General features: G+C 41.6%; 3 protein-coding genes across 3 annotated transcripts; all 3 read left to right on the top strand.

Moving 5' to 3' along the window:
- On the top strand, window positions 255-15773 carry LOC8056518. The gene is made up of 23 exons (XM_021455833.1): window positions 255-2192; window positions 2859-3057; window positions 3211-3270; window positions 3483-3587; window positions 3705-3845; window positions 3948-4010; window positions 5191-5418; window positions 5508-5591; window positions 6141-6298; window positions 6368-6893; window positions 7653-7823; window positions 7947-8006; window positions 8814-8936; window positions 10326-10601; window positions 10724-10789; window positions 10933-11064; window positions 11338-12159; window positions 12397-12677; window positions 13336-13568; window positions 13803-14041; window positions 14156-14347; window positions 14864-15136; window positions 15244-15773. Exons 1-23 carry the CDS (start codon window positions 391-393, stop codon window positions 15388-15390), a joined length of 6381 nt encoding a protein of 2126 aa, XP_021311508.1. The 5' UTR covers window positions 255-390; the 3' UTR covers window positions 15391-15773.
- LOC110433370 lies at window positions 16799-18501 on the top strand. The gene is made up of 2 exons (XM_021455316.1): window positions 16799-17458; window positions 17851-18501. Exons 1-2 carry the CDS (start codon window positions 16799-16801, stop codon window positions 18298-18300), a joined length of 1110 nt encoding a protein of 369 aa, XP_021310991.1. The 3' UTR covers window positions 18301-18501.
- LOC8056517 (ribosome biogenesis regulatory protein homolog) lies at window positions 19979-22445 on the top strand. The gene is made up of 8 exons (XM_002457189.2): window positions 19979-20152; window positions 20238-20388; window positions 20759-20810; window positions 20914-21042; window positions 21351-21468; window positions 21583-21769; window positions 21857-21970; window positions 22086-22445. Exons 1-8 carry the CDS (start codon window positions 20037-20039, stop codon window positions 22209-22211), a joined length of 993 nt encoding a protein of 330 aa, XP_002457234.1. The 5' UTR covers window positions 19979-20036; the 3' UTR covers window positions 22212-22445.

The raw sequence follows: 24368 nt of genomic DNA, 5'->3' as shown, positions 1-24368 counted from the left end.
TTAGATTAGTTATGAAATATATTTTTGTAATAAACTTAATTGAAGATCTAACTGTATCTTATATAAATTTGATTAAACTGGAGAAGCGACATTCTTTGATGGAGGCAGTAGAAGAAAACTGAGGTGAGGCATGGAAGCGAAAGCTGGGCTAAGCTTTCGCCAGAGCGCCAGAGGGCCGGGCCAGGCCAGGCAAAGAGGAAGCCAGCAGCGCTAGTGCGCGACGACGAAACGGTCCCAGCGAAAGGCAAGCATCTCCCTCGCATCACCTGTCGCCTCGCCCCGCGCCCAGACCACTACTCTCCCCCTCTCCTCCTTCCCCTTCCTCTTGCCGCACGCAAATGGTCACCTAGGCGCGCGAGGCCGACGCGCCGCTGGCTCCCTCCCCACCCAATGTCGCACTGCCTCTGCGCCTCACTCTTCCTCGCGCCGCCGTCGCCCTTCCTCTTCTCCCACTGCCCATCTCCGCGCCGGCGACGGCGCCCGCGCGGCCGCAGCCTCCACCTGACCTCGCGCCCCCTCCTCACCCTCGCCCGCTTCGACCCGCCGCCGCTGTTCCGCCTCAAGGTCTCCGACTCCAGCGACTCCCCCGCCGACGCCACCCACGCGCACGCGCACGCCCACCACAGCAATCACCGTGCCCACGCCCATCACAGCCCCGCGCCGTCGCTGCTCCCGGGCCCGCGGGCCCTGATCGGCTCGCTCGCGCCGGTATGGCGGGAGGGGCTCTTCCTCGTGCGCTGCTCCGTCTTCGCCGCAGTGGTCTCCGTCGCCGCCGCGCTCTCCTGGCTCGCGCAGCTCCGGGCCCGCTCCTTCGTCGAGGCCCGCCTCCTGCCCGCCGCATGCGCCGCGCTCAGCGAGTACCTCCAGCGGGAGGTCCGCCTCGGCAAGGTGCGCAGCGTCTCGCCGCTCGGGATCACGCTGCAGACCTGCTCCATCGGCCCGCACGCCGAGGAGTTCTCCTGCGCCGAGGTGCCCGTCATGAAGATTAGGATACGCCCCTTCGCCAGCATCAGGAGGGGAAGAGTCGTCGTGGACGCCGTGCTGTCCGAGCCCTCCGCGCTGGTGGCACAGAAGAAGGATTTCTCGTGGCTCGGGATTCCCCCGCCCTCCGAGGGCACGGTCAAGAGGCACTCCGGGGAGGAGGGCATAGACTACCGCACCAAGACGAGGAGGCTTGCCAGGGAGAAGGCCGCGGAGCAATGGAACGAGGAGAGGGATCAAGCCGCAAGGGAAGCTGCTGAAAAGGGATACACCATTCCGAGTGGCCAATCGGTTTCTCTGCCCACTAATGAGATTCTGGAGGTTGATGGGACTACTGAGATTGGGAAGTCCAGTCCTCCTGTGTGCGCTGATGAAATGCATAAGAAGGATCATCACTTGGCAACAGGCATCGACTCTGGTTCAAAGCATGCAGATTTGGAGAAGTCTTTTGGCTTCAAATCGCGCATTCCCAGGATTAACCTCTGGTCTAGGGTGATTTCAAGCTCTAGTAGGCTCAGATACAGGAGGAAGGCTCTCAGTAAGGTTATTCCAGATGTTGATAATTCTTCTCAGCAAAGGATTCTTAGACGCAGTGCAGATGCTGCTGTAGCATATTTTCAGAACAAAGATCGCATTAATATTGATGGTTCGTCCCCTGGACCAGGAAAAGGCTCATCTGATGGTGGTCATGCCAATGTTGGTGGCAGTGGAATTGCTTCAAATGATGAAACTGTCAGCTACTCTAAAACTGCATCAGCCAGTTTGGCTGGATCCTCATCGCATAATCAACTATCTAGTCAGTGCAGTTCAAGTAATTTTGACAACAACTTGTTACTATGGCACAGTTTGGAAGATCTGCAGATCGGTCAGGCCAAGAATCCTTCTGAAAATAAACTTGCTCCACAGCAAGAGATTATTTTTGGGGATTTTGGTTCATGCACGCATGCTCACAACTGGGTGCCATTTTGGCCGTTCCAATTAAAGAGTTTTCCTTTCAGTTTTAATGCACCTTGTGCATCTCTGGATCTTAAAATTGAGAAATTGAAGTCACAATTTGCTATTGGTCCTGGAGATTTCTCTGCTGAACTTACAGAAGGGACTAGTCAGATCCATCCTGGTGGCGTTCAGAATGCACTTCCGATCACCCTTGATTCTGTCTATTTCAATGGAGGTAACTTGATGCTTCTGGGATATGGTGACCAAGAACCCAGGTGTGACGTCTTCATTTAACATCTTTGTTTCAGATATGTGGTCTTCTGTAGTTTTTTTTTTTAATATTTCTAGCACATTATCTCTGATCAACTTGCGACATTGTGAATGTAAATATTTTCAACTTAGGCTTTCATATTTGTATTAGCCTATAACCTATCTTATAAATTACCACTCCACAGTAAAACTGCTAAAGCATCACACTCACAGTCTGGGTATGCAGAATGCACTTTAACATATCTTACCCTAGTCTGTAAGCACAATTCTGTAAAATGGCTGTAAAATGTAAGTTATGCTGTAGGTTTGAAACTAATTTCAGCTCGGAGTTTGATCATAGTCCCTCCGTCCTGTAATATAGCGCATACAAGCGTTCAAATTTTATACTCAAATATAAGGGATTTTAGGGGGCAGAAAACAGTTTGCACTAAATAGTAGCATAAATTTGGTAGGTATATATTGTTACTTTCCATTTATCAACCAATCACCAGAATCATGTTGATGGTAGTGTCTGATTAGGAAATAAAGTGAGGGCACACAGGTCTATTGTGTTCTCTCATAATCTGTCCTAAAATCTGTACAATGCACTATATTATAGAACAGAGGGAGTAGTATTGGCATTTTTTAATGAGCCCACTACTTTGTTTTCACTGACTTCGTGTGTATTGTAGAGAAATGAAACATGCTAGTGGACATGTCAAGTTCAAAAACAATTATAATCGTGTACACGTGCATGTAACTGGGAATTGCATGGAGTGGAGGCAAGACCGATCTTCGCAAGGAGGGGGTTATCTTTCTACAGATGTATTTGTTGACATAGCTGAGGAAACATGGCATGCTAATCTCAATGTAGTCGATGCATTTGCTCCGGTAATGATACTGCTTTTATGATTTATGTTTAGTCGATGCATTTGCTCCGGTAATGATACTGCTTTTATGATTTATGTTTTACCATAGTTTTATTATCGAATAAATGATGTTGAAAGTTTAGTTTCTGTGTTGAAAAGCACTTTTCATGTGCAGCTGTTTGAAAGAATTTTAGAAATACCTATTGTTTGGCACAAAGGAAGAGCTACCGGTGAGGTACTTTGCTAAGCATGATCTCTTACATATCCTTTTTTTACTGCTTGCATTGTTGCATGTTCTTATTTTTTAAAACAAGCAGAGATGTGCCTTCTCACATGCTCTGGATGAGTGGCTGAACTTAATAGGGTTTACTGTTAGCCACGCCAAGACACCAATCTCTCATGAAGCTTTCTTATACCATGCTTGACCATTTGGTATGCTTATTACAGGTGCATATTTGTATGTCAAAGGGTGACAGTTTTCCAAGCATTCATGGTCAGCTTGATGTGAAAGGTCTAGCTTTTCAGATATTGGATGCTCCATCATCATTTTCTGTACGTTTACATTTAAACCCATGTATTCGATGGAATAAAATCTTTGGAAATGTTAGTGCTGGAGACATTGCAAGTGTGTAGTTACCACCCTTTAATAATAAGCCTGAATATATTCAGGATATAGTGGCAAAGTTATCATTTCGTGGTCAAAGAGTATTTCTGCACAATGCAAGTGGGTGGTTTGGTGACGCTCCAGTTGAAGCTTCTGGAGATTTGGGACTAAATCCTGAGGATGGAGAGTTTCATCTAATGTGCCAGGTACCATAAACTGTTCTAATTGCATACACGGTGTCATTTCATATACATAGTTTCCTAAACAGCAATGCTCACATCTTTTGGTAACTTTTATTCTATTTTCAGGTTCCATCCGTTGAAGTTAATGCACTTATGAGGACAATGAAAATGAAACCTCTTATGTTCCCGGTATGACATTCTCTCTCTCTCTCCCGCGCCCCCTCCTCTCCCCCTCCCCCTCCCAGCCTCCTTCCTCTCTCTCTCTCTCTCGCCCTCTCTCTCTCTCCCTCCCCCCCTCTCTCTCTCCCTCCCTCTCCCCCTCCCTCCCCACTCCCTCTCTCTCTCCCCCCTCTTCCACTCCTCTCCCTCTCTCTCCCCACTTCTTCTCCCTCTCTCTCTCCCTCCCCTCTCTCTCTCTCACTCTCCCCCCCCCTCTCTCTCTCTCTCTCTCTCTCTCTCTCCCTCTTCCACTCCTCTCCTCCCCCCCCTCTCTCTCTCTGGTACTTGCTCTGTCTCTGCTACTCCTATGTTCACTATATTTGTCGATAGCATACCATAGACCAAACCATGTGGAAGTATTCTAATAATGATATCTTCTATGACAAACAATATGGAATATTTTCTCTCAAATACTATGGACAAACATAGTAAAACAGAGGGAGTAATATCATATTCCAGTTCTGCATGCATCTGGATTGATCTCTTTTGACTCAATTTCTTGGTATATATGGAAATGTCATAGATGGTTCAACTATAGTATGGTAGAAATAAAATTTGAATATATTAGTTTCAATTAAGAAACAAAAGGCAATGATATTATTGATTAGTTTTGTAAGTAAGGAATATGATATTGCGACTTAGTTTTGCACTACCTTATTCAGTGTGAGAATTTAGTTTTTAAAAAGTCATATGTGGAGTTAGCTAAATTGAACACCCAACATGTCTAGTAGAGCGAGTAAAGATAAGATGTTGATATATTCTCTATTTGTATGATCGTCATCCTATGGACAAATAGTTAACTGGCTAACCCATTTGGGTTGATATTGATGGCTGAATTCACTTATTTGTACGGCTACAGTTGCTATTCTCCACCTCAAAAAGAGAGAGGGGAGTGGGGTGTGTGTGGGGGGATGGGGTGGGGGACAGCATATTGCTTTGGTTCTTAGCATGAAAAGAATTAGCCTCTGGATGAAGCAAAATGATAGCTTAAATGATCATCGTGAGTTATGAATCTTACTTTTTTTTTCCTGTACATGATGATTTGGAATGGCCCTAGTTCTGATGTAATGTGTTTCAACACCTCTATGCCCCATGTTCCTGTTGGCCCTTTTATGACTTGACCTCTGATACCACAACTTAATCTGTTCAGTTGGCCGGTTCTGTTACTGCTGTATTTAACTGTCAAGGACCCCTTGATGCTCCTGTTTTTGTTGGAAGTGGGATTGTCTCAAGGAAGTCTTTTTCAGTATCTGGTATGCCTCCATCTGCAGCTTCTGAAGCTGTGATGCAAAACAAAGAGGCTGGTGCAGTTGCTGCATTTGACCATATTCCATTCTCTCATGTATCGGCCAATTTCACATTCAACCTTGACAACTCCGTGAGTACAAATATAGTCATAATTCTTCTACTTCGGAAGTTTAGAGTTTAGCAACTATTTCTCTCACTTGTTCTCATCCCTGGATGCAGGTTGCTGATTTATATGGTATTAGAGCATGCCTATTGGATGGCGGAGAAATTCGAGGGGCTGGTAATGCATGGATTTGCCCAGAGGTATTGTTGTTATGCAGTGTCTTTCACACTTCCATTCAGTCACCCCTCTGTGCTTGATTGAGTCATACTAACTTCTTTCTACTTCTACTATAATGGCTTCAATTTACGCCAAATGGCCATTTCTGATGAGAACTAAGTGAAATATTTTGAATTGCAACGAATAGATGATGATATAATAACAACTCAAAAATGAAAATTTATATGGAATGATTTAATTCAGTACAATTCTCAAAGAGCATTCATAAGACCATAGGTTTCCACTTGCTATAACAAATATAGTTGCTGGCCATCAAAGCCATTCTATTGTTCATTTCCCTGGGGTTGCAGTGAATGTTCATTGTTGAGAGCTTAGCAAACTACTACAAACAACCTATATTTCTTGCTGTTAAAGTTCCTAATAACAAGTAAAATAACAGCAGTGTGCTCCTAAGAAGGCAAGCATAAATTTGCAGTATTGCTACTTTAATCCATTATAATTAACCTACGGTTTCTCATCAGTACAAGTAGTCACATTATTTAAAATATAGTTATAGATTTCAATCTTTATAGGGGGAAGGTGATGATTCTGCTATGGATATTAATTTGTCTGGGACCATTCTACTTGATAAAGTATTGCATCGTTACATTCCTGGAGGAATCCAGCTGATTCCACTCAAGATTGGAGAGCTCAATGGAGAGACTAGACTTTCTGGTTCCCTCATTAGACCGTGAGTATCTTAAATTTAATGTCAACTGTCCTAGTTTTTGTTAATCTTTTAACAACAAATCTCTTACAGGAAGTTTGATATCAAATGGGCTGCACCAAATGCTGAAGACTCTTTTTCAGATGCACGTGGCAATATTGTTATTGCACATGATTACATTATGGTCAACTCTTCATCAGTCTCCTTCGATTTAAATACTCGTGTTCAAACATCATATATTGATGACTACTTGTTGAACAAGGAGACTTACCAAATGAAAAAAATCATGCCACTAATTGTGGAGGGTGTTGATTTGGATTTACGTATGAGAGGCTTTGAGTTTGCTCATATAGCCTCCTCAATACCTTTCGATTCACCACGACCATTACATTTGAAAGCATCTGGAAGGGTCAAATTTCAAGGAAAAATCATGAAATCTAGCAATATAGCTGATGGCAATATCAATGGTGTTCTTCAAAGTAACATTGACCAAAATAAGCTTGAGACCAATGTGTCAAAACTTGTAGGCGACATATCTCTTTCTGGAATTAAACTCAACCAGCTCATGCTAGCGCCACAATCTACTGGTTTCCTTTCCATATCACGGGATTCTATGATGGTAATTTCTTATCAAATTGTTTGTTTCTTGTGGTCATCTCCCATATCCAGCTTCTTCTGATTCAGATTATTTTCTATAGTCAAATTCAGTTTTTTTTCCTTTTCTGTTTGCATGTGTATTAGTTTTGTGTACTTGAAGCCATGGCCAAAAGCAATGATGGTATTATGTGCACAAATAGATCCACCATAATCTTAACTAATGTTTCATTACTTCCTATATTTGACCTTTTCAAACGCGACATATCTCCTATTTACTTTGCAATACAAATCAAAGGCAAATTTGAAATACAAGGATAGAAATTCTGAACAAAATATGTCCTCCATTTGTTTATTTTTATCAAACTTTGGACGTCCATATGCATTCAAGTTCATTTTTCTTTCCAAGTTAATACACTTCTCTTTCTGATAATTATACTGCATTTATACTACTTTAACAGATTACATTTCAGCAAATAGTAATCTTAATATGGTACTGCAGAAACTTTGCAAAAGAGAGGCTTCATTGAAATGACAGCATATCATAATTTTGAGACTTTAAAGGATCTTTAGTTCCATGTGCACCCACCCATTGGTTCTACACAAAAAATAAACTTGTTTTCTTGAATGCATATGATTTGTTCCACATGAAGTTTTGCTCTAAAAAGATGGATAGAGTGTGCAATATGTTTGTTCTATGTTGATTTTAGTATTGTATCAGTATGGACTTCACTGCGGTTCCTGTTCATTTTCCTCTTACAATCCCTATTCCCTGGTCAAGCAGTTGAATGCTACTGGCAGGCCTGATGAAAATTTTTCCATAGAAGTGAATGGACCATTGCTTTTCACTTCAAATGAGGATATTCAAGATGTAAGGCTTCTGTCAGTTTTCCTCCAGAAGGGCCAGCTGAGATCTAATATCTGTTATCATCCTCAGAATTTGACCAGTCTAGAGGTACACCACTGATATGGTTTGTATTTTACTTGCCAGTGGTTATTATGGATCACTATAGATTTTAGAAGTCTATTCAAACTTTTAATACTACATGTTCTTGAGCCTTGTTTCCTGGTTTTAAAGGTTCGCAATTTGACACTCGATGAGCTGGAGTTTGCTTCATTGCGTGGATTTGTTCAGAAGGTAATGATAGTTTAGATAATAATGTGACATTATCTTTTTTTTTCTGTTTGGTGTAGGAAAATGGGCAGGTTGTGTATATGAGTTTTATCTGTTCATTAGATCTCTTTGGTTGCGCTGCTGTGCCATATACCTATAACTAGATTACTCACCTATCTAAGTTTGGACATATCTTCTCTTGAGATTGCCACATTTTAGATTTTTTCTAAGATATATTGTCTTAGCCTCTTAGGATATGTTATATTCTAATACAAAGAAGTGCTGCTCTCCTGCCTTTTGGAAAAAAAAAAGGTATGATTATATTAGTGTAGCCATTGACAATATGCAACGATGACGACAACAGTGCTTTTAATCCCAAGCAAAGCTGCTGTGCACAAATCATCAACAATATGCAATACTAATACTAATAATGTTATATTTTGATTATGTCAACAAAATCTAAAATTCTAAATTTGCATGTTGCAGTACACTAATAATGTTATACTATGACCATGTTAACAAAGTTCAAATTTACATGTTGAGTTGAAAATGTGGCATGGTTATTTGCAGTAATGTAACTTTCTGGTTTACTGCTATTTTGGGTTGTTTATTGTTCACCGTGTATGTATTTGTTTTATTACTTTTGCAATGCCTTTTGTCTTCTACTACCATAGCATTTTTTTGTTACTTTTGCCTATTGTTCTAGGGTTTTTTAAAAAACTTTTATTGGGATCTTGTGGCCATACAGGTTGAATCCGGAAGATTCAAAATCACTAACTTTTGTTAGTGGAGTAATCCCCTATTGTATGACATGACATTTTTTTATTGCAGGCAGAAGTTCAGCTTAATTTTCAGAAAAGAAGAGGTCATGGTTTGCTGTCAATAATCCGTCCCAAATTTAGTGGCGTGCTTGGTGAAGCACTTGATATAGCTGCTCGATGGAGCGGTGATGTTGTAAGTTTTTCTTTTCAAAATTTTCCTTGTTTCCTGAGCCGCCTCGGTCCCGTGGGCCCATCTGCCTTGTCCGCTCGTCGCGGACCCATCTCAGCCGCCTGTTGCTGCCCCGAGTCTTCACACGTATATAGAATGAGGCCATGCGGGATAGGTTCTTTTTTTCAGTTCTGAAACCAGGATTGGCAAATCATCTCTTTTGAGGCATGCTGTTTTATAATAAGTAATGATGTTTCTGCTAGGAACTCAGACTGATCTGTACAGTTGAATTCTGGAATACAAAAATAACTGATAATTAGTAACACATCCTTGGAAGACTGTATACTGATATGCACACTGTAGAAACAAAATTTCTAGAACACGTAGGAGAGCTCGTATCGTTGTATGAAGAGAGAAGGATAGAAACCCCAAAGTTCAAACACTCACACCATTTTGGTTCTCAATATACATTTGTGCCCGTGAAAAAAGATAAACTGACCACGACATGACCTAATCACTAGGTGCAAGTGCAAGGGCACGCAACATGGAGAGCCCTTGCATCCAGCCATGCCCCCAAAGCTGCGCCTCTTTTTCTGCAAGCAGTAAGGCACCCACCATTTTGTTGGGGACACCATCACACTCGCACTCACAGGCGCACAATGATTTCAATTTTAATGAAGGAATGCACCAAACTTACAGGTCTGAAATTCCTGATACTTGTAGTCTCATCCTTTATCAAGAGGGTGATATATGCCGACTTAAGCTGCTCAAAGTTCATAAACTTTCTGCTCCATATAGCTGAAACCACTGCCATCACATCGTCTTTAATGGTTGGCCAACAGCATTGATATAAATTTCCCTGTAAAACCGTCGGTTCTGGTGCTTTTTTTGCCGGCAAGACACCGGTAGTCTTCCATGACATCTCAATCAACACTTTCCCCAAGCATCTGACCATAAAAATCAAGAATGATTTTTTTTCTATTATTTTCATGGCTTGTGAACCCTCCCTCATTGATGAGCTTGGTTATGAAATACTTTCTTCTTCGGTATTTGGCATGTAGATGGAAGAGTTCTGTGTTGGCATCACCTTCACTGAGCCAAAGAATCAAGGACACGCTGACACTGTAGAAACAAGTCACTTATTAATAATCTCAATCTCTGACTGTACTCTTCTTTAGACGTATATACCCTCAGCAATCATCAGTTTTACGCTGCTTTTGATCTCTAGGAGTGATAGTAATCTGCAGTTGTTAGCACAGACTAATTGGTGTATGGTGTGAATGCATCATGCATCCATAGGTTTTTCCTGTCATTATTTATCCATTTCTAGCAAGGCCTGTGTCTTTTAGTTACTATTTTGGAACCCTCTCTTTCTCTCTCACTAGCCTTTTTCTTTAATATATTCAAACACAGATTACTATGGAAAAATCTATCCTGGAGCAAGCTAATAGCAAGTATGAGGTTCAAGGGGAGTATGTTTTTCCTGGAACACGTGATAGATTGCCTGTGGAAAGTCAGAGTAATGGGTTCATAGAGAAAGCAATGGGAGGGCATCTTGGTAGCATAATGTCCTCGATGGGCAGGTGGAGGATGCGACTAGAGGTTCCTGGTGCTGAAGTAGCTGAAATGCTTCCTTTAGCAAGGCTTCTTTCACGGAGTACAGACCCAGTTATTCGTTCGAGATCAAAGGTACCCATTTGGTCCTTTAAATCTGCTTTTCTATGGTTGGATAAAATACTTATTGGTATTATGTCTATTAGAGCCTAGACCCTAGAGGGCAGAGCACCATATAACCCTCCTTTTGTTTTCAGGAACTTTTTATGCAATGTCTACATTCTGTTGGGTTCAATGCTCAAAGTCTTCATGATCAGCTAAAGGTATTGTACTAAAGCTAGTGTTGTAGTCAAGTAGATCCACTGGCATAGGGTTTGATACTTTGATGGCTAGTCTAATGCTATGGTTTATGGTCTCATGATGACATGATTCTTTATATTAAACTTTACCTTGTTACTTGCTCCAGGCATTAGAAATGTATCATGATTGGTTGGATGATGACACAATGGAAGATATAACACTTCCTGGCTTAGCTGAACTAAGAGGCTATTGGCGTGGCTCTCTTGATGCCAGTGGAGGTGGTAATGGGGATACCATGGTGAGCATGTTCTGAAACTGGCCCTTTGTAGTTGCCTTTTTGTTAGGATTTCGAAAACAATTGAGAAGAAGCACGAGTGGACGTGTATTTTGTTGTTCAATTTTATTTTCTGTTTGTTTCTTTCCTAGTATTTGTTTTTATGTGTGTGACTTGCTTCCTTTACAATTTACATTCTTTTTTATCCCTTCAACAAGATAATTATCCTACAGTTATGGTTTGACTATGTTCTGCATGTACATATGCATGATCATAACAAAGTTATGTACCACACAGGCAGATTTTGATTTCAATGGTGAAGATTGGGAATGGGGAACTTACAAGACACAGCGTGTTCTCGCATCTGGTTCATTCAGCAATAATGATGGTCTGCGATTAGATAAATTATTTATTCAGAAAGATAATGCCACCCTTCATGCTGATGGGTCGATTCTTGGGCCGCTTACAAATCTTCACTTTGCTGTGCTTAACTTCCCAGTTGGCCTTATACCAGCTTTAGTTCAGGCTATAGAATCATCCACCACAGACTCAATTCATTTTCTGAGGCAATGGTTGACTCCCATCAAAGGTATTTTGCACATGGAGGGGGACTTGAGAGGTACTCTGGCAAAACCAGAATGTGATGTTCAAATAAGGCTGCTTGATGGCACTATTGGAGGCATCGATCTTGGAAGAGCAGAAGTATTAGCTTCTGTTACCCATACGAGCCGTTTCGTATTTGATGCAAATTTCGAACCAATAATACAAAGTGGACATGTAAACATTCAAGGTAGTATCCCGGTCACTTATGTAGACAACAGCTCAATAGAGGAAAGTCCAGAAGAGGCAGATGGGAAACAAGGTATCATAAGAATCCCTGTTTGGGCAAGAGACAGAGGATCATCAAATGAGATCAGTGAAGCAAGAATTGTGAGAGACAAGACGGAGGAGGGCTGGGAATTTCAATTAGCTGAAAAACTTAAAGGTTTAAGTTATAACATGCTAGAACCAGGTGAAGTGAGGATAGATGCAGATATAAAGGATGGGGGTATGATGTTGATAACTGCATTGAGTCCTTATGCAAACTGGCTTCAAGGCTATGCTGATGTCCTCCTCCAGGTATTTTTTTAAATTCGTATTGTTCTATTAGTGACAGTCTATGTCTCTGACTAGTTGCGCAAATCCTTTCAGTAATATAGTGTGAAAAACTATTGTATTGTGTTTATATACAGGTTCTTTTGTTGTCCTTGTGAAATCTTTAGAAACTCACCCCCCCCCCCCCCACACACACACACCCCATGGATCTAACATGAAACTGTGTTGTTGATATTTTGCCCTTGTCTTTTATTTACCAAGGTTAAAGGCACTGTTGATCAGCCTGTTGTTGATGGGTCAGCAACATTTAATCGAGCAATTGTGAATTCTCCCTTTCTTCGGACACCATTGACGAATTTTGCGGGTACAATTCAAGTCATATCCAACAGACTATGCATCAGTTCAATGGAAAGCAGGGTTGGGAGGAAAGGGAGATTGTCAATGAAAGGGACCCTACCTCTTAAAAATAGCGAGCCATCTGCCAACGATAAGATTGATTTGAAATGTGAAGTTCTGGACATACGAGCAAAAAATATTTTGAGGTCATTGTTGTTTCTTTATCCTTTTGTTTATCAAAATAAATAATTGCATTGTTTCTAAGTTATACGTATATGCTCTAAAATAGATACTCCCTCTTATTGCAAAATTTAGATCATTTTGGACCTGTGCACAAGGATTAAGAAAGTAGGTCCAATAGTCTTTTTGCCGTTCATTTGTACTAATTGGAAAATGTGAGAGACTGAGAGCAATGAAGGAAGAAAATAGAATTAAAAAAAGTACCTAGGAGTACTAGGATGATTTTAGTTTAGAGAATAGCCAAGAAGATTAATACAGCATCTTTTTAGGGCAAGTGTTTTCTCTGAATGCTCCTACATATTGCTTACTGGCAGTGGCATTAAAGAGGGGTATACATTACTAGTTATACTTATTTCCGTATTAGAGCTTTTTAGCCTATGAGGTTTTCAGAATCCTGGGTTGGGCATTGTAATAGTGTAATTGGTACTGCCTTCAAGATTTATGTAATGCATTTACAATAATGCTGTCCTTACATGCATCTCATAAATTGATAGGTGAATCAATGCTGACTGTAGAATATGCCCTTAACATTTGTGACTAGATGGAGTAATACGTAACACGCAATGCTGTGGAGTTATATGAGCCTTAACATTTGTTTTGTTGTTTTTGTGCTGACTTATGCAGTGGCCAAGTAGACAGCCAGCTGCAAGTTACAGGCTCAATTTTGCGACCAGATCTTTCTGGGATGATCCGGTTGAGTCATGGTGAAGCATATTTGCCTCATGATAAAGGCAATGGTGCTGCTGTCACTAGGTTGACTTCAAACAAGTCGGGTTATCTTCTTTCTGGTTTTGACCAATCAACCACTTCACAGGATGTCTCACGAATTCTGGGGTCACTGTCAACATCTGCAGACAGTATGTATTCAGTTAAATTTGAGCTTCACTCATATTTTCCACCAAATACTCTTGGCCAACATGTTTTGCTTGACTACTTATGTTGTTGCACTTGCACATCAGTATGCCCAACCAGAAAATTCAGTTTTGCCATGAAATAATTGGCATATTCTTTGCTTTTTATATGCTATTTTCTCCAGCATTTCTTCTGTTTCCTTCATGAGCCAACTAAAGCTTTCCATCTCTATATACTAGGAGATCAATCAGACACAGAAAAGACTCTTGAGCATGGAAGTTTTAAGCCAAACATTGATGCACGGCTAAATGATCTGAAGCTCACCTTGGGACCAGAATTAAGGATTGTTTATCCTTTAATTCTGAATTTCGCCGTCAGTGGTGACCTAGAGCTTAATGGGATGGTTCATCCAAAGTATATAAGACCTAAGGGCATCTTAACATTTGAAAATGGTGAGGTCAACCTGGTAGCAACGCAAGTAAGCCCTTACTTCCCTAAGCCCTTGCTTAGAATATCTTCATTTTGTCAAAGTATACATTCAAGTTGATATGGTTATGATGGTTTTTTACTCTCTGCATGTACTCAATTGCAGGTTAGACTTAAAAATGATCATTTAAATGCAGCAAAATTTGAACCTGATCTTGGTTTGGATCCTGTTCTTGATCTCGTTCTTGTTGGATCTGAATGGCAATTCAAAATCCAAAGTCGAGCAAGCATGTGGCAAGACAATCTGGTGGTAACCTCAACACGCTCTGTGGACCAGGATGTTCTGTCACCTAGTGAGGTAAGACTACTGCAGTGAGTTATAAACCAAGTCACTTTACTGTAGGATCGATAACACCTTGCTTTAGTTTCAAATCTTCAACTATTGCAATCTGGTGAACTTTCTTACGTTTTATGTACCTTCTGCTGGGTGTTTACTCAATCCATTTTAGAGTAGACAAGCGCATGACAGGCAAATAGCCTCTAACAGATCACCGGGAACTCACACAAATACACGATCACATTGGTTTTGGTGGCTGGAATGACTTGAGCTTTACACAGTGCTGACAGCTACAATTGTGGCTGTGATAGCCTCCTAATTGATGCAGAATATTACCAAAATAATCAGCCTATTACTCCATGCTGAAATTTAGCTAAAGTAGACTCTAAATTTAGCTAAATTTAGCATGCACTTGGGCACAAAGGATTATCTCCAACAGTGCACAAAGTATTCAATCATTAAAAAATTGGTTTGCTGCATTCTTTTTCTATCATATATTAATATCTAGTTCTTAGATCTGCTTTCCTTGTCTTTTAGGCTGCCAAGGTTTTCGAATCACAGCTTGCAGAATCATTATTAGAAGGTGACGGACAGCTTGCATTCAAGAAGCTTGCAACTGCAACGCTGGAAACTTTGATGCCAAGGATTGAAGGCAAGGGCGAGTTTGGACAGGCACGGTGGCGACTGGTTTATGCTCCGCAGATCCCAAGTTTACTCTCTGTGGATCCAACAGTTGATCCACTAAAATCTCTGGCAAATAATATCTCTTTTGCCACGGAGGTTGAAGTGCAGCTCGGAAAACGCCTTCAGGTATACACTCTTTTCAAAAAGGAAACAAGTTAAACCTTTCAGCCTGATAAGGTGCAATGTGTTGTATTGAATAGGAATTGACCTAAATTCCTGTCATCAATGTGCAGGCTTCCGTCGTCAGGCAAATGAAAGATTCAGAAATGGCGATGCAGTGGACGCTGATATATCAGCTAACTAGTAGGCTCCGTGTTCTCTTCCAGTCTACCCCATCCAATAGGCTTCTCTTCGAGTACTCAGCAACATCGCAGGATTGATTCATTTTTGTTATTGCGCACAGCAAGAACTGGGCGTAGCAGCTGTCATACAAAGATTAGGTGGCCTGATGAATTGTTTTTGTAGATATGCAAGTTTCGCCAAGGAGTTGTACGTGTACATTGGCTCAGTTGTAGTTGCATTCTTTCTCGGAAACAAAGTTTCTGAGCCTGTAAATAATAGGTAGCGATCTTAGCCTCGGGTGTAGAGAGAAGTGTATAAATGAATGGACGTTTCCGGTCTCTTGCTTTGCTGTAATGCTGTTCATATGTGGAATTTGCTTTTGTAATTTTATGTAGCCAGTTAGAGCAACTTCACCAAGAACCTTTCAATCAGGATCCCAGTATTTTATATTGAATAAAATTCATCAACAGCTCTCACGTCACGTGGCTAAGTTTCTTCTGTATCGAATCATATCAAGTTTCCAGATGCTGTAAACGGTGATATGGTCTTTGTTAATGCAATGGCCGGGGCTATGCCCCTGAAATCTAAAAAAACAATTGTCTGCACGTGTAATCTAGGTCCTCAACGGTGAAGGTCAAGGTCTATTATAATAGGTCTTATCTAGGTCCTCAACGGTGAAGGTCAAGGTCTATTATAATAGGTCTTATCTAGGTCCTCAAGGCTTAAGATCTCAAAATATATTTTCTAAAATTATAATAGGTCTTATCTGGAAAAAAGTCTACATCACCCCTGAACTATAGGGTGATGTCTACTTACCCCTCCTTCGAATTATGAAACAGTTTAATTTACTACCTGAACTATCCAAAACCGTTCAAATTAAAACCCCCCCACCTCCCGGCGGTTTTGCTACATGGTTTTGCTACAGTGGGTTTGACTTTTTTTTTTCTATTTGTTTTCATATAATCTTTGAAAAATCACAGTAAATCACAGAAAAATTATAAAATAGAAAATCTAATTTTGTTGGACTCCGCATGAGTAGATCTACGCAATGAATATATAATATGTTATACTTTAATACAAATTTTTTCTATAGCTTTAAATTAGTTAGCAAAATCAAATTTTATCTGTAATTAATTGGAATAATTTATAGCTGCAGCTTCTGTGGTCCAATTATTATGGTGAAATTTTTATGGTGGACTAATTATTTTATGCTTGAACTATAGTAAATATTTCATACTCATCGGATCATGTATAGTAGCTTTATTCTATACCCAAGAAATCCGAGATGCGTTTCATGTTTGCGCAAAGACAGCACTGCAGAATCCACACCCAAATCCCAAATTTGGGCATTCCCTTGGCGCTTGGAAGTTGGAACCCCCCCCCCCCCCCCTATTTCCATTTATGTAGAGTAGCACCGCGGCACCGTCCCTTCCCCAAATTCTGAATTTCAAAAACGCGGCCTCACCCCGCAGCGCAGAGAAGCCACCTGCACGGCAGCGCATTGCCATGACGCTCTCCCGCTATCGCCGCCTCGCCGATGCCGCTGGCAACAAGGGCGGTCCGGCCGGCGCGGACGACGGCACACACCGCCACCACATCCCCGCCGCCGCCAACGCCACGTCCCCCGACTCCTCGTCGCCTGAGGCAGCGGAATCGGAGCTTTCGGCGTCGTCGTGGCAGCCTCTCCCACGCTCCGTCCTGCACCTCTACCATGTCGGTACGAGCCCTACTACCACCGGATACGCCGCCCCTTTCGTGCCGTGGGCTTCGCGCGCCGGCGAGATGTTCTACTCTTGGCGCAACAAGACGTCGTCTCTGCCGTGGATGCGGAGGCGCAGTCTCGTCGGCCACAGCGACGTGCCCCTTTCGCCAAAGCCGTCCACTGCGTCCCGCGGCGCTCCTGCTCAGAAGCCGTTCATCCCGTGGTTCCCCGGCGATCCTCGGGCGCACACACCAAGCGGCCCTCCTTCTCAGAAGCCGTTCATCAAGTGGACCCACGGCGATCCTCGGGCGCACACCCTGATGTTGCCTGCTTGGTCCCGTTTCGCTCTCGCCAACCTGCAGTGCGCGCCTCCTCTTGCTCCTCCTCCTCCACCTCTGCAGAGGCAGAGCAACCAGGATGCATCGCATCCACCTCCTCCAGCTGAGGCTAGTAAGGACTATCAGGTACTTGATTTTGATCTGTTAATCTGTTATAAACTGCTGATCGATAACGTGATGTATGTTATACTTTCCCTGCTTTCCACGATATAATTGGTTGGGCAAGGTATCAACCACACGCAGTTAGTAAAATCAATTAGCATAATAGCATGGGAGCTCTTTCTGTCTGATTCTGTTACTTTTGTTCGATCAAATTATAGCTCAGCAGTCGATCTTAGCGTAACCAAATCGATAATCGATTGACCATTTTTAATGATAAATGCTTTAATCCAATGGACATGAATGTATTTCTAAGATTCACATTAATTGGTGGTTTGAGATTTTTTTTAATTAACAGTGGTTTGAGAATATCAATATTCAGAGCATGCTAGCTTAGTTTTCCGCGATGTCAATTGCAGGGATTCTTGGCTCAGCTGGCATTTGCTGCTTTAGTGATCATGGGTGTTAGAGATGGCCTCGATGATTTGCTGTCTGGTTGGAGCAAAGCTCTGAAGGTGATCTTCGTGGTGTCGCTAATTGTGGGAGCTGGTACATTGGCAGCAGGTCTTATGGCCACTTCTCCAGTCGTATCTACAGGCTACGCACGTACAGTGTTGTCCACGTGCGCCCGCTTTTGCACCTGTCTTGCTGCTTTCGTTCTGATCGTTGACCTCTCGGTTATCATGGGGAGTCATGGATATATTGCTGGGATTATCCTTGGTCTAGTGTCTGTCTTGTTCTCAGTGTCAGTTTGGATCAAGGGTGACCCAGCTGCCTATGGTGTTTACATGAGGGCGCGGAATGGCACAAAGCATTTGTGTGGGTGCTTCAAGTGGTCTCGTCAGAGAGGTCCAATCCTCCCAACATGAAGACATTATATATATTTCTAGTCCGTGGTATTATATTTCTGTTGACCACGATCAGTACATCTAAGTCTCACCTGATTGTTTCCGGTTTACATCTCTGTCATTTGATGACATGGCCGTGTATCATGCCTAGATTTGTTGTGCATGAGCTTCTCTTGAATCAACTTTTTGTCTACTAGTATGTTTAACCGGTAGTTTCCTTCACCGCTTACATTTGAGTCTCTAACATATTATATATTGCAATTGAAAAGGATGTATAACATACCTTTAATTAGTCTACTGTCCTACAGAAGCAAAAATCTGTTTCCAGTTGCATCCAACTCTGACACACTGTATTTGAAGATATGATATGATAGCCACTTGTTTTTTTTTTTGCTCCCCTACAGAAAGATGTATAGCATACAGTTTTTCCTCGCTCTCGTGTTTTCAGATAGTAAAGATAGCTGATGTGCTTACATAGTTACATGTACACTTACATATGGCGTTTTGGATGTATCGTGTGTTCCAATTGTTTCATATATCTTCCATGCCATGTGGTTTCTGTGTAAAGGATTTTTAAAATAGTAGTGTTGATACAACAGTTCATGTCTTCCTATGGAAATGACAATATGATTTAGAATTTTAGATCATCTCCAAAAGTCTTTCTAAATCTCACTTTCTAAGACCTTGTTTAGATCCTAAAAGTTTTTGGATTTTGACACTGTAGCACTTAGTAACTAGGCTTAAAAGATTCATCTCACGATTTACAGGCAAACTGTACAATTAGTTTTTGTTTTCATCTATATTTAATACTCCATGTATGTGCCGCAAAATTCGATGTGACGGAGAATCTTAAAAAAAATTGGTTTTTGAGGTGAACTAAACAAGGCCTAAATTATCATTTGGAGAGTCATTTATGTAAAAATCATTTTCTATATATCTTTTCGCTCTTCAATAATTTTCTATAGTTTGTGTGCACTCTAGAAAACTATTCTCGTTCTATCTTTGGCTAGCGAGAAATTCAAAACAGAAGATAACTATATTTGGATAATCAAATAAATGAGTCATTGGAGGTTTTTTTTATCAAAATATCTAGTCCTAACAATTAGTTCTCGGGCACAGGTAATATATACCGATCTTAATATATAGGTAATACAAAATCACTTTAATTTGGTTAATATTATCAGACACAGACATCCAACCAAACATATTTTCTTAGAGGGTGTTCGGATCCATTGCCATTTGCTAAACTTTAGCACTAAAGGCTAAAGTTTTTTAGGGCCTCCTTTGGTGCTAAAGTTTTTAGTCCATATTATAGGCTTTGGAACACTTTTAGCACTCCTGTTTGGATCTCATTGCTAAAAAAAGTGCTAAAAGTGAAATGCTAAAGTTTAGCACTGGGATAGGGCCTTAATCTTACCTGTCTAGGCAAAAAATCATGAATTTCACTGGCAACTTTCAGACAATATAGTTTTTGTGAGGCAAGTAGGCAACTCACCCAGGTCTCCAACCAAAACGGGCCTGGATGATATGAGTAGGCTGGCATGTGGTGTGGCATAGCTTCAGTTGGGCCGTACGTAGTTGGGCTTTTTAAGTCTGTGGGTCAGGCCTAGCCCACCAATTGAGACACGCTTCACATGTCACTTGGGCCAGCGGCCAGCGCCAGCGAGCCCCAAGTAAAACCCTAATTCCCTTCTCCAGTCGCAGCCTCGATTTCTTTCCCTTCCCCAGCCAGCCGCGAGCCTCATACCGGCGCAGCCATGGCGGAGGTGCCCGCCGTCGTCGCCGCCGCTTCCAGCTGCGAGGTCGACCTCGGCAACCTCATGGCGTACGACCCGTCACACCACGTCGTCTCCGCCGCCGCCGCCGCCTCCAGGTAGTGTGTCTCGTGCCTTCCTTTTCTGTTACGGTGTTTTTTTCCTGACAGAATGCGGTGGGGTTGTTGGGGCGGAAAAACTCAGGGAGGAACTGAGGCAGGAGTGTCTACGGAAGGGGACGGAGCTGGCGCAGGCGGTGGCCGACGCTCTCTTCGCGCTGCCTCCCAGCGAGGACCGCGACGGCCCCATCGTCCACCTCCCGCCGCCCACCGTCCGACTCCCGCGCGAGAAGCATGTGAGAACCTCTCTCTTAATTGCTGCTAGTTCTGTTTGCCTATATGGTGGTGATACGCTACACTAAAGCATCCTCTGAAGATGATGCGCTGTACAAGTAGTCAGTCACATGGGATGGGCTGCTGTTTCGGCTGCTGCTATAAATCTTGTGCCCAAATTAGAACCTCGTTTGCTGCAAAACATGTGCTCGATTCACTAAGGCATCTTATTTTTATTCCACTTTTGACGATGGAAATGAAAGTTGTGCTTCTGACATGGCCGTGAGCTGAAGCTGCTGGCTTGTTTGCCTCTGTTTTCTCAAGACATTAAGCATATGTGATGTGACGTGAGGTGTTTCGAATGTTTAACAACCTGGTTTATGTTCTTGCCAGCTACCCAAGCCCAAGCCACCGACCAAGTGGGAGCTGTTTGCAAAGGCGAAAGGTGATCCTGTTGTCCACAATGTCTTTGCTTTTTATGACTCTTTTGTGGAAATTAGAAATTTACTCGTTTTTTTTTCATCATTGTTTGGGTGATCATAACACAGGAATAACCAAGCGCAAGAAGAACAAGCGCGAGTGGGATGAGCAAACTCAATCCTGGAAGCGGACTTATGGCTATGACCGTGTTAATGATGACAAAGACATTCCAATCGTTGAAGCCAAATTGACTGATGGTTAGTAACTTGTCTTCTTGAACTTTTGCCAACAAACCTGTTGTGCAACATGGCTGTTGCCTCTCCTCCCTATCCAGTAGCATGTTGCCATGTTTTAATTGTCATATGCATCTCCTTGTGCATGTTGGCTCTGTTCAGCATTTCTTAATGTGCAATGCTTTGCCTCATTTATTTTAGATAAGTAGTACTTTTATAGTTTAACTCCTGGATCTGGCAAGAATTTTCTTGTTCGTTTATCAATCTTTCTCATGTGTCCTAAATCTGGCTTGCCAACCTGATACACTTTTAATATTATTCATTTATTGCAGAGCCTGGTGTTGATCCCTTTGCGCAAAGAAGGGATGAGAAGAAGAAGAGGGTTGAAAAGCAAGAAAAAAACAGACTAGAGAACTTAAAGAAAGCTGCAAAGATTGGCGCTTTGCCAAGGTTGTTATCCTTCACTAGTAACTGTTGCTTCCCCTTCCTTTCTATTATGAATGTCTTCTTGTATTAGGAATCAACCTTCTAGAATTACAGCTATCCAATATCTTTTGTATGCAGTCATATACAGCTTGCTGCAAAGGCCTTGCCCATCACAGGAACTAAAGCTGACCTTCCAAAAAAATCTAGAAAAGAGGATCTTGAGAGTGTTGTTGGCATGGCTTCATCAGCAACAGCAAGCGGTGGGAAGTTTGATGAGAAGTTGCCTGGCGAGAAACCTCCAAAGCACTCTGGCAAACACAGAAAGGTTTTTATATCTGAATGACTTTGATTTCTGAGTCTGTACCTTTGTAGGCTGATTTTGTTCACTGGCTGAATGATGCCGTTTCTGCAGTTCCTCCCAGTTGCCGAAGGGAAGGGAATGGGCAGCCTGGAGAAACAGCAGAATGACAAAATCCTGAACTCTCTACTTGCCAGAAACTCTGATGAACCGCTTGATGTTGGCAAGGCAAGTTTCAGGATTTAACCGCTTAAATAAAGTTGTGTTTTGCCCACCATTGGTGGCACTGCTCCATGTTTTGTTTGGGCGAGCTAACAGCATCTGTGAACAATTTTCTAAGCAGGCAATCACAATGTACAAGGTGAAAAAGGAAAAGCAGAGAAGGAAAGAGAAAGATATGTCATCGAAATCTGATAAGCTTAAGCCCCAGAAGAAACCCCACAAGAAGTCATCGAAGAAAAAGGCTTAGGTCCACATCTTTCAGGTGACCACAGTTTTGAAAGCTCAAACAAGGAGGCCTGTCACAAATTCGATTGTATTTGTGCGCTTGAATCTATGCGAGAAATTGTTATTCCGTTTACTGGTTATGACACAAAAACCTGAATGCTGTTATAATATATTGTGCCCTGATATGCGCCCGCCCTGTACTTTTCAAGTTATGTTTGGGTTTGGTTTGTAACTTGTAAGAGTTCCTATTGGTTCCTGAAACCCGTCCAAAAGGAGCTGTCCTGGGCTCCTGGCTAGTGCCAGTGAAGCTCCTGTGGAGTGTTGACGGTGCTGATCTGATGTTGGCCTCTGAGTTTAGGCTTGTTTAGTTCTCAAAAAATTTCAAGATTCGTCGTCACGTCGAATCTTTAATCGCATGCATAGAGCATTAAATATAGACAAAAATAAAAACTAATTGCATAGTTTATCTATAATTTGTGAGATGAATCTTTTGAGCCTAGTTACTCCGTGATTGGATAATGTTTGTCAAATAAAAATGAAATGCTACAGTGGCTAAAAACCAAAAAATTTTCGAACTAAACAAGGCCTTACTCTAAGACGGGTAAAATACTTTTTTTTTGAAAGGTGTGTGAAATACATTTGAAATATTTCCTCCGATACCTTGTCAAGTTGTAATCGTTTGCAGTGGTACGTACAAGGTGGCGATCAAGTTGCTTCGTTTGGTTAAATACCTAATGGCAGCACTAGTGTTGTATTGACGGGCTATTTTCATTTCTTCGTATGCCACCATAGGAGCCTCATGTGCACTAGCTGAGGTAGGATAAATCATTGTTTCTCTTAATATGGCGCGGTATGTCGCTATACCTCGATTTTCTACCAATTCTCACCCCTAACTAATGCACTGCCTTTTTTTAACCAAAAAAAAAATCCTAATGCTATACCTTGCAATACTTCGAGAGAAACAACGATGTATCAGCCGACGGTCTAAGGAAGGAGCTAGGGGGTGTTTGGTACTAAAGTTTAATAGATACTATAGTATATTTATAACTATAGCAATTAGTGTCTAATTATAGACTAATTAGATTTAAAAAAATCGTCTCACGAATTATTCTCTAGCTATGTTTTTAGTTTTGTAAATAGTCTATATTTAATACTTCATGTATGTGTCTAAACATTCGACGTGAATCTCAAAATAAGTGAGCTTTCTAGATCTTTAATAAAGAGATTAATGCTAGTGAAAAATTACATATGGGAGCATTTGTATGGAGTCTAGAACTTGCCGCACCGTGCCACAATTTTCTTGCCGAAGTTGAGCGTGTGTTTGGTTGGCTGCCGAACTTGCGGTGCAGCCTTGCCATAACGGGCTAGTTCGTTTTTCATGCCAAAAGCTACCGCAACTGTGGTCGACAATTTCCTCGCTGCAACTTTGGTGCAGCCACAACAACGGCGTGGCATGCAGCGGTAACCATTCAAACACTCTCGTGCTCTTATAGAAATGTAATTATTACACTTTGAAAAAGAGAGAAAGAAAGAGACAATTAGAGTTAAGTTGTCTCATACCTAGCGGTGCACTTATTTTAGGATAGATTTTGAACTCTACTAAAACAATATTTATTATGGGATTGATGACGTATCTATGAAACGGTTCTACTTTGTGTGTAGTTATCTTGTCGTGAACGTGTAGTGTGAATGTGGCGTGCGTGGATAATGTGGACGTGTTTATGTGCATGAATATATGTTGTATTCATATGAGAGGCGTAAAAAGAGCAAGTATTCTAAACTAATACAGTGTTGTGTTTTTCAGACTGCTATGTGATTTTGGCTGTCTTCGCAGCCTACATGCTGCAGTTAGCTTGCAAGCTATCCAAGAAGTGGTTCTACTACTTTGCGTGTAGTTATATGTCTAGTTATACACGTGTGGCATATGTGGGTAGTATGAACTTGCATGTGTGTATAAATATATGCTACAACTATATCAAAATAAGAGCGAGAAAAAAACCCTAAATTATAAAGGTTTCTAAGTGAAATAACCTTCTACTCAGTTTAAAGATAAGCATTCAAATACACAAATATCAATAAATGTCTAATCACCAACCTAAATATAATAAGTACGATATTCTCTAAAAATTAAGGAAGGTTCACACGTGTTATTTACTTTACCCTATAATATGTTCCATAA

This window comes from Sorghum bicolor, chromosome 3 (genome assembly GCF_000003195.3).
Source record: "Sorghum bicolor cultivar BTx623 chromosome 3, Sorghum_bicolor_NCBIv3, whole genome shotgun sequence".
Taxonomy (NCBI): domain Eukaryota; kingdom Viridiplantae; phylum Streptophyta; class Magnoliopsida; order Poales; family Poaceae; genus Sorghum; species Sorghum bicolor.
Note: the sequence above shows the minus strand (reverse complement) of the source record. Positions and strands in the feature narration are given on the sequence as shown.